Raw genomic sequence first — 19917 nt, forward strand, 5'->3', positions numbered from 1 at the left:
ACACCATTGTACTTGGGTGATAGGCTTTAAAAAACACTATAATGCCATCTGCAGAGGTATTCCCTTACCTGTCCACACTTCCGCCATTAAGCAAATGTTTAAATTACTTACAAACTGACCACACCTCCTTAGAAGTCAGGCTAGGCTATTCAATCAACGTTGAAGCACCGGGTGAACGTTTTTACATTGATAGAAAACAGCATATAATACCGACAATTAAATGAACCCTCTTTAGATTTATAAGTATGATATTACGTGTGAGTTTCACCTGAGCTCGTGACACTCCTTGCTTAGCTCCTCACGCTTTCCGTGTAAGGTGGATTTCTCAATCAGGAAGTAATATCAAGTTAAAATGGTAAGTAACCAATACTTTTTCTCAATCACCAACTACACACCGAAAATAATTTAAACATCATTCATCGAATGTTTAGCCTACTCGTGAAGTTCTCCCGACTGGAGAATATTTCCTTGAGCCAACAAGTCCGATTGCCTAGTGTTTGTGATACAGAAACCTGGTGGATGACGAGGATTGTCGAGAAAATATCCTTGGATGCCAGACCGGAGCTTGAAAAGGCGCTGTCCGTTCTTTGATTCATAAATCACTAACTTTAAACAACTGGCACTGTTGGATCCACACGATGCAAATATTAGTAAGTCTGCGCATTTATCTTTTGCACAGACTTCCTTGTCGTGAACAGGTAGACAGTGTCTACATTTGATTCAATCAGCAGACTATTGCCTCAAATGTCCCAGTACTCCTTGAACTCCTTTCCAATAACTGAAAAGTATGGACAGGTTTTCACCTTAGTGCTGCTTCCACCTGTCAAGTCATGATCAGTGGTGCTAGGTTATAGGAAAGGTGACAAGGAAAGGGGGCTATAGTATATAATAACATTGGAATAGGCACAACGTTTAGGCCTACCCACAGATGGAAACGCACGACTAGCCTGGGCATACACTTTTCCCTCCCAGGGGTCATTGCATACACACCTAAATCACAGCCTAGGCATACCCGTAGTCTACTACACATAGCCACAGAGAGTAGGGGTGCTGAGGGTGCTGCAGCACCCACTGAAAAATCACAAATAATGGTTTCTTTATTTTTTCTTCTCTCACAAAAGTAGTGCGCTGGGCCTTTAATAATCCTGTATTAGTGGACCAATTAGAGCATGCAAAACATTGTTTTCTCTGCTGCCACCCTGTCCACCTCCACAAACAATTACTTCCTGTGGCTATGCTACTATAGTAAATGTTTTGCCTCTAAATGTTACTGCACTCAGCTAGCAAAATTGTTTCCCTGTCAAACTGCAGTTGAAGCTGATTCAAATGAATCAACCAGGAGCAACGTGTCTGGGCAGGGTTATCCCCATTGAACAGGCCCTGGGAGGGAAATGGAATGTAGACAAATCAGGATAGGAAGATTTGAGGTCCACGGGGGACAGACCCCTGTGATGTCATGCATACAAAATGATACCTGGTCATAACTTTGGGATTCAACATCGGGACTCTGTATTGGTTGGACACATTCAGGAGGACAACGTGACAGAATATTATTCCTCTCCCAATCTAGTTTCTATCAGTACTGATCAAGTTAGAGAAAAGGGGAACAAACCACTGCTGGTATTCACCCTGTGACCTGTTTGGTTCCTTGTTAGAAATTCCACAGACGCATGACTGTTCTACAAGAACTGGACTGTCTGTTGCAATACTCAAACCATCTGTCTGTCATGGTGATTCATGACTGATAAATCACAAGGTATTTCTCTCGTGGCATTGCCTCTTCTTGCCCATCTGACCATCAGTGAATGAATGAAGAAACAACACGGCCTACAGCCTATAGCCAACAGCCTATAGCCTACAGCCTATAGCCTACAGCCTATAGCCTACAGCCTATAGCCTACAGCCTACAGCCAACAGCCTATAGCCAACAGCCTACAGCCAACAGCCTATAGCCTATAGCCAACAGTCTATAGCCAACAGCCTATAGCCAACAGCCTATAGCCTACAGCCTACGGTCTACAGCCTACAGCCTATGGCCTACAGCCTACAGCCTATAGCCTACGGTCTACAGCCTACAGCCTATAGCCTACGGTCTACAGCCTACAGCCTATAGCCTACGGTCTACAGCCTATAGCCTACGGTCTACAGCCTACAGCCTATAGCCAACAGCCTATGGCCTACAGCCTATAGCCTACAGCCTATAGCCTATGGCCTACAGCCTACGGTCTACGGTCTACAGCCTACGGTCTACAGCCTACAGCCTATAGCCTACGGTCTACAGCCTACAGCCTATAGCCTATGGCCTACAGCCTACGGTCTACGGTCTACAGCCTACGGTCTACAGCCTACAGCCTACGGTCTCAGCCTACGGTCTACAGCCTACGGTCTACGGCCTACAGCCTACGGTCTACAGCCTACGGTCTACGGCCTACAGCCTACGGTCTACAGCCTACGGTCTACAGCCTACGGTCTACAGCCTACAGCCTACGGTCTACAGCCTACAGCCTACGGTCTACAGCCTACTACCTACACACTATATTGCTGCTTAGCCTTTCTGTTTATTTTATATGCAGAGTTTCTCATTCAGCACCTTGTATAATGTGATGTGATGCACACAGCTATGACATTACCTCACCAACTTGTGGTCAATATGGCAATATTCAAGGTTATTTTGGTAAGAGTGAGTACATTCACGTCAACGGTTGAGACATTTCTTTAGCTGTTTGAGGATGATCATAGTTCTCATCCTCTTTTGAAATAGAGGCTGCTGTAATTGTGTAATACATGTGTAATGGTGGGAACATCTTTATGGTCGTGTGGTGAGTATGAAGACTGTGTTTCTTTACTGTATGGTCATAACACATTCAGCTTATTTGTGGCAGGCACAGTCTAACCAGCACAGTCTAACCAGCACAGTCTAACCAGCACAGTCTAACCAGCACAGTCTAAAAAGTGTATTGATACTTTTATGTCATTTATTGTGTACAAGGTTGGTGACCACTGGTGTTCACTGTGCGGACATTACTATTTGCACCACACAAACCGTTGTACATTTCCAGAACTCCACAATGCGATCTTGAAGAGCTCACAGCCTCTTGTGTAAAGTAGTTGGTATGTCAGATTCTGGCATATTCAGTTTCCCCTGCTACCAGCCCATCACTGATCTTTCCAACTCCCACTCCTCAGTCAGTTAATGAGGACATATGAGTGTTCCTTAATGGATGAGGAGTTGGAATGGAAAGAGAGCGAATTTGAATTTGCACAGACTGGTTGCAATAAGTTTCTATCTCCCTCTCTTTCTGTCTGTTTCTCTGTCTCAGGGGAGTAAGGAGCGCTACCACTGGCAGACCCAGAATGTTAAGATCAGCGGGGTGGACGACATGGTCCTGCTCTCCAAGATCAACGAGGATGCCATCACTGACAACCTCAAGAAGAGATACATGGACGACTACATCTTTGTATCCTTCAGCTTCAACTTAGTAGTAGAACCAGGACACACACTGCTATATGTGGCAAATACACTGAGGCTTTGGAGATGTACATACACCGTGGTCTCTCTGACACACACTGCTATATGTGGCAAATACACTGAGGCTTTGTAGATGTACATACACCGTGGTCTCTCTGACACACACTGCTATATGTGGCAAATACACTGAGGCTTTGTAGATGTACATACACCGTGGTCTCTCTGTCACACACTGCTATATGTGGCAAATACACTGAGGCTTTGCTGTGCTTTGTAGATGTACATACACCGTGGTCTCTCTGTCACACACACACACACACACGCCCTATGGACCTGCACACCTATGTGATCACTTCACCCACATCAGCCTGTTATGAGATTAGCCTTAATAACATACTTTAAAAAGTGTAGAACAACATGGAAGGATAATATGTTTGTGTCTCAACCAGCATATTTACACCATGTAGCGTTAGGGAGTAACACTGTGATCACAGCTACACACGTCAACGTTGTTGTGGTCCCTGGCGGTGGTGTCTTCTAGATGGATATTCAAGTTCTTCTTAACGTGTCTTCCTCAGACCTACATAGGGTCGGTGCTGATCTCTGTCAACCCCTTTAAACAGCTGCCCTACTTCACCGACAGAGAGGTGGAGCTCTACCAGGGAGCTGTGAGTAATATACACACTACTAAAGCCTCTGGGCTTGCTGCTGGCTGGCTGCACCTACCTACCTACCAGTTTCAGGATTTGTTTGCATCTCTCGATCTAGACGGTGAAACTGTAGTGTATAAAATGCTGCTTATCAATAGGTGATGCAAAGTGTGCCCTCCCACATTCCCACTATCATGTCAATGATCTGTTCAATGCCATTCAGTTGTCCATTGTTTACCTCACCTCATAATCACAGAGTTAATGAATAACCCCAAGGCTTCCTGTTTCTCAGTCACCTCCTTCATTTCTTTGGTTTCACTCGGGTCTGAGGGACCAGTAGACACTCCATTAACCACTTCTGTTACAAATATGTGACAATGTATTCTACTGCAGAAGTTTTTGTAAATGCCTTTTATTTGTCACTATTTATCTAAAGTCATGTAAGTAAGAAGCATCTATTGCGAATGCTGTTTACCGAGCTGGACAAAATACAATAAAAATACACGTTGAAGGTAAACTGCTGGATGTTTGATAGCAAGTCACCCAGGGCTTGTAGAAGACACTCATATATAAACATTTTTTATTTTCTTCGAATTAGTCATTTAGCAGGTGCTCTTATCCAGAGTGACTTACAGGAACAAATAGGGTTAAGTGCCTTGGTCAAGGGCACATCGACAGATTGTTGGCGTGGGAATTCGAACCAGCGACCTTTTGATTATTGGCCCAATGCTCTTAACCGCTATGCTTTCTCTTCCTTTTCCAGGCCCAGTATGAGAACCCCCCTCACATCTATGCCCTGGCTGACAACATGTACCGCAACATGATGATCGACTGTGAGAACCAGTGTGTCATCATCAGGTCTGACCAATCATCTCACTCCTAGAGATCAAACTTTATACTTCTTGTAACCTGAACTGTCACATAAACCATGCATTCTGTCAATGGGATACCATCACAATGAGTTAGGGTGTTGCCCTGTTTCCCAAAGCTTTCTGTTGTCTTTGCAGTGGGGAGAGTGGAGCAGGAAAGACTGTAGCAGCTAAATACATAATGGGTTACATCTCCAAGGTGTCGGGCGGAGGTCCCAAAGTCCAGGTATAGGGGATACATTTGACTAATGCTCCCTTCCATTCTCTCATTTCTTCTTCTCAGACACATATTAGTGGGTTCATCTGTTCTCCTTTATTCTTCTTCTTCACAGCACGTAAAAGACATCATCCTCCAATCCAACCCTCTCTTGGAGGCCTTTGGGAATGCCAAGACTGTGCGCAACAATAACTCTAGTCGCTTTGTGAGTAGAACCGGGAATCTGGGAATACTGATAGAATGGATAAGGAATTAGGGGTGCATTTCATTCCAAAATGTTTTGGCCTTCTGCCATTCACTCCCATTGGCAGAGCTGATGGGACCAGATAGGTGAAGCAATAGGGAGAATTGTAGGTGGAGCTTTGTTGTTGCATTCCTGGTTTAGGCCTTATCTGGACAAGGAACCTTCATCACTGTCTGTTTTTACCACAGGGGAAGTACTTTGAGATCCAGTTCAGCCGTGGAGGAGAGCCAGACGGAGGGAAGATCTCCAACTTCCTGTTGGAGAAGTCCAGGGTGGTGTCACAGAACCAGGGAGAGAGGAACTTCCACATCTACTACCAGGTGGGACAGAATAACAATAACTAATTATGGAGAGAATTCCGTCACTTAATTAACCTTTGACCTAATGACCTCTGAACCTTAGCTCCTGGGGGGCGCCACTAAAGAGATGAGGGAGAACCTTGGTGTCACCACACCTGACTACTACCTCTACCTGAACCAGTCTGGCACCTACACCGTGGAGGATGTCAACGATAAGAAGGAATTCTCTGACACCATGGTGAGCTCTCTCTCTATCTCTCTCTCTTTTCACTTGTATAGAGAGGCAGTTTGTCTTCATTGTGTGTCTGTGTTTTAGGAGGCCATGTCAGTGGTGGGCCTGTCTGTAGATGATCAGGACATGGTGATGCAGATCGTAGCAGGCATCCTGCATCTGGGTAACATCGCCTTCAGAGAGGAGGGAAACTACGCTGTGGTGGAGAGTGAGGACTGTGAGTTGCATACATACATACATACACACACACACAATCCCAAACCAAACCAACCCCTATCCTATACCCTCTTTGCACTTGTGATCTCTCTCGCTGTCCTATATCACTTCCCTTCCTCCATGTTCCGGCAGTCCTGGCATTCCCGGCCTACCTGTTGGGAATCTCCCAGGAAGGTCTGAAAAACAAGCTGACCAGCCGGATCATGGACAGCAAGTGGGGAGGCAAGACGGAGAGCATCGCTGTCACTCTGAACACAGAGCAGGCCTCCTTCACACGGGACGCCCTCTCCAAAGCCCTCTACTCACGCCTGTTTGACTTTCTTGTGGATGTAAGTGTCCATTTTAATTTCAGAAGGAACCTGTCAGTGAGGTTCCTTTTATCCTCATCAATTTGCTCACCTACAGTATATTTTGACTGATTAACTAGTAGAGGGAACATTTAACAGCAAAGCATGGCCAAACATGTTCACAATTACTACAAAGAGTCATCTCTCTTATCGGAACATGTATTGGACTTGCTGTCTGAATTCTTGTCCAGTTGTTTGTCTTTTGACTGCTGGGTTGGGAGCCACACAAGACAGAACACGTCTAGAGATGGGAGCAGTAGGGAGGCAGCACAGCTTACACATGTTCTGTCCTGTTGTCTCACAAGAGGTTTACTGCAGTACTGTTGCTACGACCATGACACGTTATTTTATTGTAGTACTGTACCATGAAAATATAGACTAGCAATTCAACTTCTTCATAGATTTCTTTCTTCTCTCCACTCCCCCAGTCTATCAACAAAGCCATACAGAAAGACCACGAGGAATTCAACATCGGGGTGCTGGACATCTATGGCTTTGAAATCTTCCAGGTGGATATTTCTGTGCTTCCTCATACAGGAGTTCCACTTCTTCTGTTGGACTAGGCTTCATTTCTTTTAACACTGTATACATAAAGATTTCCACCTATAGGCTGTTAGACCATATCATTTAGTTGAAGATCACATGTGTCCTGCACACCTAATCACATGTGTCCTGCACACCTAACCACACGTGTCCTGCACACCTAACCACACGTGTCCTGCACACCTAACCACACGTGTCCTGCACACCTAACCACACGTGTCCTGCACACCTAACCACACGTGTCCTGCACACCTAACCACACGTGTCCTGCACACCTAACCACACGTGTCCTGCACACCTAACCACACGTGTCCTGCACACCTAACCACACGTGTCCTGCACACCTAACCACACGTGTCCTGCACACCTAACCACACGTGTCCTGCACACCTAACCACACGTGTCCTGCACACCTAACCACACGTGTCCTGCACACCTAATCACACGTGTCCTGCACACCTAACCACACGTGTCCTGCACACCTAACCACACGTGTCCTGCACACCTAACCACACGTGTCCTACACACCTAACCACACGTGTCCTGCACACCTAACCACACGTGTCCTGCACACCTAACCACACGTGTCCTGCACACCTAATCACACGTGTCCTGCACACCTAATCACACGTGTCCTACACACCTAATCACACGTGTCCTACACACCTAATCACACGTGTCCTACACACCTAATTGCCACCTCCAGTTACGTTGAATTGTTACTGCTTTTTATTCATACAAAATCTCTAATGCTACGTATGCTCTCTGTTGTGGGAATGACCACCAGGGACACCTGAAGTCAACCTTAAATGAATGATTCTTTATTATCATCAAGCTGGAGAGGTTCCAACACACAAATGCACCAAGTATTATCTCTGCCGAGGCAGTCCCGTTGGGTCTCTTATATACTGCTTACACAGTCAAGTTATATTTCCATGATTTAGCTTATTCATTATTTATTATTCATTCATCATTAACTTTTGGTTCATGCTTGTGACCGACCAATACCTCACAAGGCTTCTTCTCTCCAAGCTGACACCTTGAAACTGAGATATTCCTTTCTCAAAACAAGGTTCTGTGCGTACTGCCACATTGCTTATACTGATAGTGAGGATTCCTCCCAGACATGATCCATCAGTAACAGGGTTGTGGGCGTACTGCCACATTGTTTATACTGATAGTGAGGATTCCTCCCAGGCATGATCCATCAGTAACAGGGTTGTGGGCGTACTGCCACATTGCTTATACTGATAGTGAGGATTCCTCCCAGACATGATCCATCAGTAACAGGGTTGTGGGCATACTGCCACATTGCTTATACTGATAGTGAGGATTCCTCCCAGACATGATCCATCAGTAACTTGGTTGTGGGCGTACTGCCACATTGCTTATACTGATAGTGAGGATTCCTCCCAGGCATGATCCATCAGTAACAGGGTTGTGGGCGTACTGCCACATTGCTTATACTGATAGTGAGGATTCCTCCCAGGCATGATCCATCAATAACTTGGTTGTGGGCGTACTGCCACATTGCTTATACTGATAGTGAGGATTCCTCCCAGACATGATCCATCAGTAACAGGGTTGTGGGCGTACTGCCACATTGCTTATACTGATAGTGGGGATTCCTCCCAGGCATGATCCATCAGTAACAAGGTTCTGTGCGTACTGCCACATTGCTTATACTGATAGTGAGGATTCCTCCCAGGCATGATCCATCAGTAACAGGGTTGTGGGCGTACTGCCACATTGCTTATACTGATAGTGAGGATTCCTCCCAGGCATGATCCATCAGTAACAGGGTTGTGGGCGTACTGCCACATTGCTTATACTGATAGTGAGGATTCCTCCCAGGCATGATCCATCAGTAACAGGGTTGTGGCCGTACTGCCACATTGCTTATACTGATAGTGAGGATTCCTCCCAGACATGATCCATCAGTAACAGGGTTGTGGGCGTACTGCCACATTGCTTATACTGATAGTGAGGATTCCTCCCAGACATGATCCATCAATAACTTGGTTGTGGGCGTACTGCCACATTGCTTATACTGATAGTGAGGATTCCTCCCAGACATGATCCATCAGTAACAGGGTTGTGGGCGTACTGCCACATTGCTTATACTGATAGTGAGGATTCCTCCCAGGCATGATCCATCAATAACTTGGTTGTGGGCGTACTGCCACATTGCTTATACTGATAGTGAGGATTCCTCCCAGACATGATCCATTAGTAACAGGGTTGTGGGCGTACTGCCACATTGCTTATACTGATAGTGAGGATTCCTCCCAGACATGATCCATCAGTAACAGGGTTGTGGGCGTACTGCCACATTGCTTATACTGATAGTGAGGATTCCTCCCAGGCATGATCCATCAATAACTTGGTTGTGGGCGTACTGCCACATTGTTTATACTGATAGTGAGGATTCCTCCCAGACATGATCCATCAGTAACTTGGTTGTGGGCGTACTGCCACATTGCTTATACTGATAGTGAGGATTCCTCCCAGACATGATCCATCAGTAACTTGGTTGTGGGCATACTGCCACATTGCTTATACTGATAGTGAGGATTCCTCCCAGACATGATCCATCAGTAACTTGGTTGTGGGCGTACTGCCACATTGCTTATACTGATAGTGAGGATTCCTCCCAGACATGATCCATCAATAACTTGGTTGTGGGCGTACTGCCACATTGCTTATACTGATGGTGAGGATTCCTCCCAGACATGATCCATCAGTAACAGGGTTGTGGGCGTACTGCCACATTGCTTATACTGATAGTGAGGATTCCTCCCAGGCATGATCCATCAATAACTTGGTTGTGGGCGTACTGCCACATTGCTTATACTGATGGTGAGGATTCCTCCCAGACATGATCCATCAGTAACAGGGTTGTGGGCGTACTGCCACATTGCTTATACTGATAGTGAGGATTCCTCCCAGGCATGATCCATCAGTAACTTGGTTGTGGGCATACTGCCACATTGCTTATACTGATAGTGAGGATTCCTCCCAGACATGATCCATCAGTAACAGGGTTGTGGGCGTACTGCCACATTGCTTATACTGATAGTGAGGATTCCTCCCAGACATGATCCATCAGTAACAGGGTTGTGGGCGTACTGCCACATTGCTTATACTGATAGTGAGGATTCCTCCCAGGCATGATCCATCAGTAACTTGGTTGTGGGCGTACTGCCACATTGCTTATACTGATAGTGAGGATTCCTCCCAGGCATGATCCATCAGTAACAGGGTTGTGGGCGTACTGCCACATTGCTTATACTGATAGTGAGGATTCCTCCCAGACATGATCCATCAGTAACAGGGTTGTGGGCGTACTGCCACATTGCTTATACTGATAGTGAGGATTCCTCCCAGACATGATCCATCAGTAACAGGGTTGTGGGTGTGCTGCCACATTGCTTATACTGATAGTGAGGATTCCTCCCAGACATGATCCATCAGTAACAGGGTTGTGGGCGTACTGCCACATTGCTTATACTGATAGTGAGGATTCCTCCCAGACATGATCCATCAGTAACTTGCATCAACCCAGTTGAATTGGTTATTAGAAACATAACATTTTCTCTATTTACCACCAATAGAGAAACGGCTTTGAGCAGTTCTGCATCAACTTTGTGAATGAGAAGCTGCAGCAGATTTTCATTGAGCTCACGTTAAAAGCTGAGCAGGTAAGTTATAACTCTACATGACCTGTTTCACTCTTTCGTCTTGTGATACGTCTTGTTGTTGTCGTTGGCCTGTTTTCCCAGATACTGACGTTGTTTCTTGTAGGAGGAGTATGTGCAGGAAGGGATCAAGTGGACGCCGATCGAGTACTTTAACAACAAAATCGTGTGTGACCTCATTGAGTCCAAACTGGTGAGTGATCATATTTGGCCATTGCTGTAGTGCTGAAGTTGACCACCTGAATTACAGGCAAAATGGCCGAACTAGTTACAGTACCAGTAGATGTTGTGTGTGTGTGGTGCAGTTCTTGATACACCCTGTTCTTATTACCCAGAACCCCCCAGGCATCATGAGTATCTTGGACGATGTGTGTGCCACCATGCATGCTAAGGGGGAGGGCGCAGACCAGACCCTGATCCAGAAGTTACAAGCGGGAATCAGCTCCCATGAGCACTTCAACAGCTGGAATAAAGGCTTCATAGTGCACCACTACGCTGGCAAGGCACGGACACCATACAGTTCAACACTATGGGCCTTTTACAATGCATCCTCATTGCAACCTGATCCAACATTCCAAAGATTACAGCTCTTTGATTTAATTTGGTACATTGCCCCCTGGTGGGGGTTTGAAGAACATGGAGCCCACATATCCTAAATATCCGAATGTGTTAGAATGCTGAAAGTTAGAATGCTAAAATGCTGAAATGAAAGACTGATAGCTTCTCTCTCTCAGGTGTCCTATGATGTCAGTGGCTTCTGTGAGAGGAACAGAGATGTGCTCTTCAACGACATCATTGAGCTGATGCAGAGCAGTGAATTGTAAGTGTAGTGAGACGTGTTATAATAGGTATACTATATGATAATTACATAGTCTGCCACTGACCAGCCTCTCTCTCTCTGTCTGTCTGTGTTTGGGCAGTGCCTTCATAAAAACCCTTTTCCCAGAAAACCTAGAGGCAGAGAAAAAGGGCCGTCCTACCACCGCCAGTAGCAAGATCAAGGTAAGGATCTGACACGGTTGTGTGCACTATAATCTCTGTAGACCCAGAACAAAGTCTCACGTAATTGGTCAGCTGCTTGATTAAGTTCTGGGTCCATACGTGTGAAGAGAAGAGATGGTAGAACAAGCAGCAGAACAGGAACGAGGAGCGGAACCCTCTGTCTACGGGCCAAATGTCCCCTCCCAAAATTCGAAAGATGTTAACACCTGCGAAATTGTGATTTGTCCAAATAAGCAGTGAGGAAAGACCCACACACTGTAAGCACTGCTGCTCATTATCCCACCCATCCCATTCCTTCCCCACAGACTACCATACCAGTTATGTTTATGTAGATCTGTCCACTAAGTATTATTGTTGCTATGGAAACAGACATGCCAGTCCAATCTCAGATGAGTGACTCCCCCACCCCCCTGTCTTCCATAACATCCCAGCCACGGGTCACTGAATGTGTTATTGTTGCTATGGAAACAGACATGGACGGGGATATATTTTCTTCCATCAGTCTGTTTACTACTCTGAGCGCCTGGTCTGTGCTACCAAGCTGTGATTGAACCTCCATGTCCTTCAGAAACAAGCCAACAACCTGGTCCAGACCCTGATGAAGTGCACCCCCCACTACATCCGCTGTATCAAGCCCAACGAGACCAAGAAGCCTCGGGACTGGGAGGACACTCGGGCCAAACACCAGGTGGAGTACCTGGGCCTGCGGGAGAACATTCGTGTGCGCCGCGCCGGGTACGCATTCCGCCGAGCCTTCGCCAAGTTCCTGCAGAGGTGAGCCCTAAGGTCATAGGGGTCAGGGGTCCAAGAGATGGATTCCCATGCTGACTTCACAGATTTCTAACGGCAGTACACATGTATTTGTTCATGTTGTTTTAATCAGCGTTTGACTTGATCTGAATGAATTCCTCCCAATACTTTGTTTCCATTTATTTAAAACATGTATGCTTGACTTGAGGACATTCTGCCAGTCCAGTAAGATGGCTTTGTGTGGTCCTACAGGTACGCCATCCTGACCAGGGAGACATGGCCCCGGTGGACTGGGGAGGAGAGGAAGGGGGTTCTGCACCTCCTCCACTCTGTCAACATGGACCAGGACCAGTACCAGCTGGGAAAGACTAAGATCTTCATCAAGGCCCCAGAATCAGTACGTCTTTCTCTCGTTACCTAGAACACCTCTATACTGACACATAAGTCTGGTTCTTCTTACTATAAAGATGATCATTTATAGAAGTATTGTGAAATGTTTCTGTAGTTGTTCTTGCTGGAGGAGATGAGGGAAAGGAAATATAATGGATATGCTCGGGCCATCCAGAAGGCCTGGCGCAAACACATCGCCGTCCGCAAGTACGTCAAGATGAGAGAGGAAGGTAAGGTATGGTTTCTCTCTGTGGGAATCAGCTTTTTGTCATGTACGGTCAGTACTGCATAATAGTGCACTATATCTACTGTATATGTTAAGCCCTGTATCCTGTCAGGTCAGTACTGTGTCACACTGTGTCCTGTCAGGTCAGTAATGTGTCACACTGTGTCCTGTCAGTTCAGTACTGTATCACACTGTGTCCTGTCAGGTCAGTACTGTATCACACTGTGTCCTGTCAGTTCAGTACTGTATCACACTGTGTCCTGTCAGGTCAGTACTGTATCACACTGTGTCCTGTCAGGTCAGTAATGTGTCACACTGTGTCCTGTCAGGTCAGTACTGTATCACACTGTGTCCTGTCAGGTCAGTACTGTATCACACTGTGTCCTGTCAGGTCAGTACTGTATCACACTGTAGTGTCCTGTCAGGTCAGTACTGTATCACACTGTAGTGTCAGGTCAGTACTGTATCACACTGTAGTGTCCTGTCAGGTCAGTACTGTATCACACTGTAGTGTCCTGTCAGGTCAGTACTGTGTCACACTGTAGTGTCCTGTCAGGTCAGTACTGTGTCACACTGTAGTGTCCTGTCAGGTCAGTAGTGTCCTGTCAGGTCAGTAGTGTCCTGTCAGGTCAGTAGTGTCCTGTCAGGTCAGTACTGTGTCACACTGTAGTGTCCTGTCAGGTCAGTACTGTGTCACACTGTAGTGTCCTGTCAGGTCAGTACTGTATCACACTGTAGTGTCCTGTCAGGTCAGTACTGTATCACACTGTAGTGTCCTGTCAGGTCAGTACTGTATCACACTGTTGTGTCCTGTCAGGTCAGTACTGCATCACACTGTTGTGTCCTGTAAGGTCAGTACTGTATCACACTGTAGTGTCCTGTCAGGTCAGTACTGTGTCACACTGTAGTGTCCTGTCAGGTCAGTACTGTATCACACTGTAGTGTCCTGTCAGGTCAGTACTGTATCACACTGTAGTGTCAGGTCAGTACTGTATCACACTGTAGTGTCCTGTCAGGTCAGTACTGTATCACACTGTAGTGTCCTGTCAGGTCAGTACTGTGTCACACTGTAGTGTCCTGTCAGGTCAGTACTGTGTCACACTGTAGTGTCCTGTCAGGTCAGTAGTGTCCTGTCAGGTCAGTAGTGTCCTGTCAGGTCAGTAGTGTCCTGTCAGGTCAGTACTGTGTCACACTGTAGTGTCCTGTCAGGTCAGTACTGTGTCACACTGTAGTGTCCTGTCAGGTCAGTACTGTATCACACTGTAGTGTCCTGTCAGGTCAGTACTGTATCACACTGTAGTGTCCTGTCAGGTCAGTACTGTATCACACTGTTGTGTCCTGTCAGGTCAGTACTGCATCACACTGTTGTGTCCTGTAAGGTCAGTACTGTATCACACTGTAGTGTCCTGTCAGGTCAGTACTGTGTCACACTGTAGTGTCCTGTCAGGTCAGTACTGTATCACACTGTTGTGTCCTGTCAGGTCAGTACTGTATCACACTGTTGTGTCCTGTCAGGTCAGTACTGTATCACACTGTAGTGTCCTGTCAGGTCAGTACTGTATCACACTGTAGTGTCAGGTCAGTACTGTATCACACTGTAGTGTCCTGTCAGTTTAGTACTGTAGCACACTGTAGTGTCCTGTCAGGTCAGTACTGTATCACACTGTGTAGTGTCCTGTCAGGTCAGTACTGTATCACACTGTAGTGTCCTGTCAGGTCAGTACTGTATCACACTGTGTAGTGTCCTGTCAGGTCAGTACTGTATCACACTGTGTAGTGTCCTGTCAGGTCAGTACTGTATCACACTGTAGTGTCCTGTCAGGTCAGTACTGTATAACACTGTAGTGTCCTGTCAGGTCAGTACTGTATCACACTGTGTCGTATCCTGTAGCCTCAGACATCCTACTGAATAAGAAAGAGAGGAGGAGGAACAGCCTCAACAGGAACTTTGTGGGCGACTACATCGGCACCGACAACCACCCCGAGATCCGGCAGTTCGTGGGCCGCCGGGAGAAGATCGATTTTGCAGATGTGGTTGCCAAATATGACCGCAGGTTTAGGGTAAGAGTCAAGTATGACCACAGTAACAAACCAAATTTGACATTGTCACAGAACGCATAATGCTATTGTTATTCATGTTAGATAGACAAGACAGTGTTTCTACTCCCTCGATGGTTTGGTGGATACTGCCAATGCTTGTCTGCTCAATGAACCCCCTATATATTGTGGTTCCTGGTCAGTAAGCCTATAAGAGCAACAAGTTATTTTATTTCCCTCTCTCCATCTTGCAGACTGTGAAGCGTGACCTCATCCTGACCCCTAAGTTCCTGTATCTGATTGGTCGGGAGAAGGTGAAGCAGGGACCAGATAAGGGACAGATCCATGAGGTTCTGAAGAGACAGATAGAAGTGGAGAAGATTCAGTCAGTCTCTCTCAGGTGCCGGTTTAGATACTCTGGAAGTGTTATACCAGTTGATGGTCATGATGCACAGTAGTAGAAATGGGCTTTTCATTGAAAAGATGTGTCTCCTTTCCTCCCTCAGCACCCTGCAGGATGACTTCTTCATCATCCACGAGGAGCATTACGACAGTGTCCTTCAGTGCATCTTCAAGACGGAGTTCCTCAGTCTGCTCTACAAACGTTATGATGAGAAGACCCAGAGGAAGCTACCGCTCAAGTTCAACAACCTGTCAGTCAGTCTTTACTCTGAGCTTAGCCTTAGACCAATCAGTGGGGTCTTACTGTTAAACAGTTGAAACCATAACAGTGGTTTTCTATAAAAAGCTGAGGGATGGGGCTGGAGAAATAAAACCACTCTCTCATAGACCGATATGGATGCAAGGACTGATCATCCATGATATCATAAAGAGAGCTTTAACCATGTTTTGAGGCTATACAGTTTTACATTTACTTTGTATATAAACATTGGAGTAAAGTAAGCCTATATTTTGGGTTCTGACGGCAGTGTATTGATTTATCAGCAACTTAAATGACTAAAACCACATATAAAGTATGTATAAAAGATGATGGAGCTATATCTTTATAAGATCATGTACAACCACCAAAATGAAAACTAGACAGTCAGGGAGAATCTAAAATTCCAAAGATGTCATGTCATGGGTCTCGCTGTGATTTTGTTATAATGTTTGAGTCACCCAGATGCATAAGCCCTGGCAAAATGTGGAGAATTGTACGAAATTTGCTTTTAAAACAAAAAAATGCTCCCTACCTCATATTGAAATGTGTAGAATGGCATGAAAATTTGCTTTAAAACAGCAAGACCTGCGGCCAAGAGGAGGGCATTTAAACATTTTGGCGGGAGACGCCCCCCAAGCTAAATTATTATATTCTTAGAGAATCAATTAAATCATTAATTTAGAAGTCCAAAAAGGGATGTTGCAACTGCTCAACGATCATGAATAATCTCAGATACATAACGCAAAAGTTATCCAGTTTGAGTCTTTTAAGCCATATCTTAACCCATTGCGCTTCTCTCTCACCTCTCCGTTCCTCGTTTAGACTGGAGTTTAAGGTGAAGAAGGGAGGTTGGGGGCCGTTCTCAGCTGCTGGCTCCAGGCAGATCCAGTTCCAGCCAGGCCAAGGAGAAGAGGCGGTTGTGAAGCCCAGCAGCAAGGTCCTCATAGTCACCATCGGACCCGGGCTCCCAAAGAACTCCAGTGAGTCCAAGCACTTTGAATGGAGACTTCTATTAGTAGGCTTAATCTGAGTCTGCAACCGTCCCATAGCATTTCAGACACATCACACCTTTTTGTCATGTGTTCCCTAGGACCGACCCGCAGGGACAACAGGAAAAGTCGCTACATGGGAAACAAGACTCCAGGCTCAGGACAGCAGTCACAAGGTGAGAGAACTAGATATCTAGATATATTCACTTTTGACCTGACTCAACATCTCCCTCATCTGTCTCAGGCACCCCCAGGGGCAGAGGCCGAGGTGGGGGTGGTGGTCAGCGGGGTGGGCCACCCTCGTCCAGGGTCTCTCTGCTCCGCCGGCAGTCCAGTATGGAGCAGCCTACACTACCCCGACAACAGAGGTCCCAGCAGACCAACAACCGCTCCAACAACCAGAGCCAGGCAGACACCGCTTTCATGAACGTGCCTGACCAGGGAGTGGCTGGGTGAGTTCTCAGGTCCTGTTTGAATACTTGTTAGGTTGTTAAAATTGATATTCTTCCTGTTGTTGCTGGTGTTTCGAAAAAAAACTCAAATGGTATTATATACTGTAAACCAAGAAAGGCACTTTTTCTAAATCTCTCTGTCTCTCCTCCCAATTTCGCTCAGTGTTCATCGTAGACGCTCGAAGGAGGTCAAGCCTTCCCCAGGAGCGGGCCGCCCCAAGCCTGCCCCCAAGCCCAAGCCTCGCTCCCCAGAATGCCGAGCGCTGTATGCTTACGACGCCCAGGACACTGATGAGCTGAGCTTCAACGCGGAGGATGTCATTGAAATCCTCACTGAAGGTACTAAACTCTTACAGTAGATCATCTCTGAAGTTCTATTTATATAAACTGAGTATATTAATTACAGTAGTATAAAACTGCTATTAGTCATATACTATAAGTACTGCTACATATTATATACTGCTAGTATTGTAGCATTATAAAAGGCATTCTATAACCACATGTTCAACTGTGATGCAGTCTTCCTGTGCTTCACCTGTAATTCCCTCTGAGGATAGAAAAGGGCTATATAGTCTATAATGGCTAGATTGACCGGTTTTCTCACCCATCCTCCCTCCAGATCCATCAGGCTGGTGGTACGGTCGTCTTCGCGGGAGGGAAGGCATGTTTCCTGGGAATTATGTAAAGAAGATTTAGGCTGCAGCGATGAGGGACTTGTCTAAAGGTAGAAGATCTAGACTGGATCAAGGGACATAAGATCAAGATTGGAGCGATGAGGGACATGTCCAATGAGAGAAGATCTAGACTGGAGCGATGAGGGACATGTCTAATGAGAGAAGATCTAGACTGGAGCGATGAGGGACATGTCTAATGAGAGAAGATCTAGACTGGAGCGATGAGGGACATGTCCAATGAGAGAAGATCTAGACTGGAGCGATGAGGGACATGTCCAATGAGAGAAGATCTAGACTGGAGCGATGAGGGACATGTCCAATGAGAGAAGATCTAGACTGGAGCGATGAGGGACATGTCCAATGAGAGCAAGGAGTCAGGTGGCAACAGTAGAATTACAACCATACCAAGTGCATTACTACAGAGACAAAACAAAAAAGCATAATTAAAGCATTTCTCCATACCATCTCTTTTGAGTCCGAGACAAGGGAATGCCATGATTTCTGCCAAAGATGGTTTGAAGTGCAAATACTACTCATTTTTATCAATGGATTTTATCTATTGTTTTAGCATGGGTTAGCTTTTTTTAAAGACTGAACAAATAGACGTTTTGTTTTATCCTGCATCTTTTTATAGCCATTTACCTCGAGTGTTCAAATAAATCTTAGTTTTATTGGCTCTTTCACATTTGTTTAATACATAGGACCAAATGCCCATAATAATCTCAGTTCAGGTGGAGTTGGGATAGAATGGGTAATTACAAAACATTTTTGACAAGATATATATATATTGTAAAATATATATTAGTTGTGTATTTTATGTGATTATCCATGTCTTAGGTAGATATTTCACAATTCTATATTAGTGAAGATTTGTAAGGCTGAGTTTACACAGGCAGCCCAATTCTGATGTTTTACCCAATTATCGGCCAAAAGACCAATTAATGGGAAAATAATTAGAATTGGGCTGCCTGTGTAAACCCAGCCTTACCGATCTTCACTGATATAGAATTGTGAAATATCTACCTAAGATGATGATGAACCATATAAGACATTAACAGAGCCTACCATTTCCCATGTTTTATAATAGGCTACATGGTACATGTTATTACCCAGAGATAGTCTGTTAAAAAAGAAAGAAAAGTTGATTGTTTGTCGACAGTTGACGTAAGGTCATAATGAACAAAAAATTAAAATAATTGTAAACCATCAAATATTGAGGGGTTGTTTCTTTGGGGGGGGGGGGGGGGGGGGGGGGGTCACCAAAGATTGTCCCATGACACTCTTTTTACAGCCTACTGGTCATGTCTAGAAGGGATGGCACTGAGGTCAAAGTGACTTGAGTTGCATCAGGATAATTTCACCCTAACCCTTTTTATAACCTTAACCTATTCTCCTAAACTAACTGCATAAGTTGTCCTAACCTGCTGGGTAAGTTGTCCTAACCTGCTGGGTAAGTTATCCTAACCTGCTGGGTAAGTTATCCTAACCTGCTGGGTAAGTTATCCTAACCTGCTGGGTAAGTTATCCTAACCTGGTACTAAAAGTCACTTCTGACATTAGCGGCATCCCATCACAAACCTCTCGACACTACTTACCATTGTTTTTTACAACTAACTCTATTACCACAGATAGAACAACGAGACAGATATTTCGCTGGGTGTTTAAATGTGAAGCATCCGCTTGGCGTTTCCAATCACCACCAATGAAACGTTTGATCTCAATACAGTTTTCTGTTCCCAAAACTGGAATATGTTATGAACAGAGTGGACTAGGGTTTGTAGACTTTACCCTTTTGCAAAAGTTTTCAAAAGTCGCGTGGTCTAGAAGTGCAAACGCAAAGTAAGTTATTGCACACGCGCACTTCAGAGTAGGCGTTCCCTGGCGGAAATATGAAGATAACGCTAGAACGGGCCAATAGGATCCCGCTAGCTCGTATTTGGCTCTGCCCCCTT

At 45.5% G+C, this 19917-nt stretch overlaps 1 protein-coding gene across 2 annotated transcripts; it reads left to right on the top strand.

Annotated features, from left to right (window-relative positions):
• Window positions 1–113: 113 nt before the first annotated feature.
• On the top strand, window positions 114–19176 carry LOC109905610 (unconventional myosin-Ie). 2 transcript variants are annotated; one of them, XM_020503109.2, is made up of 27 exons: window positions 114–355; window positions 3321–3458; window positions 4048–4137; window positions 4883–4977; window positions 5127–5214; window positions 5321–5410; window positions 5638–5769; window positions 5852–5986; window positions 6065–6197; window positions 6329–6525; window positions 6972–7052; window positions 10701–10787; window positions 10891–10977; window positions 11120–11287; window positions 11519–11604; window positions 11705–11786; window positions 12355–12560; window positions 12789–12933; window positions 13042–13156; window positions 15044–15213; window positions 15444–15589; window positions 15696–15842; window positions 16673–16830; window positions 16941–17015; window positions 17084–17291; window positions 17455–17630; window positions 17911–19176. In XM_020503109.2, exons 1-27 carry the CDS (start codon window positions 353–355, stop codon window positions 17985–17987), a joined length of 3315 nt encoding a protein of 1104 aa, XP_020358698.2. In that variant the 5' UTR covers window positions 114–352; the 3' UTR covers window positions 17988–19176. The 2 variants fall into 2 exon arrangements, with proteins under 2 accessions (XP_020358698.2, XP_031692135.1); XM_031836275.1 differs by lacking the exon at window positions 114–355 and adding an exon at window positions 549–650.
• The last annotated feature ends 741 nt before the right edge of the window (window positions 19177–19917 follow it).

The sequence above is a fragment of the Oncorhynchus kisutch genome, linkage group LG2 (genome assembly GCF_002021735.2).
Source record: "Oncorhynchus kisutch isolate 150728-3 linkage group LG2, Okis_V2, whole genome shotgun sequence".
Lineage (NCBI taxonomy): Eukaryota > Metazoa > Chordata > Actinopteri > Salmoniformes > Salmonidae > Oncorhynchus > Oncorhynchus kisutch.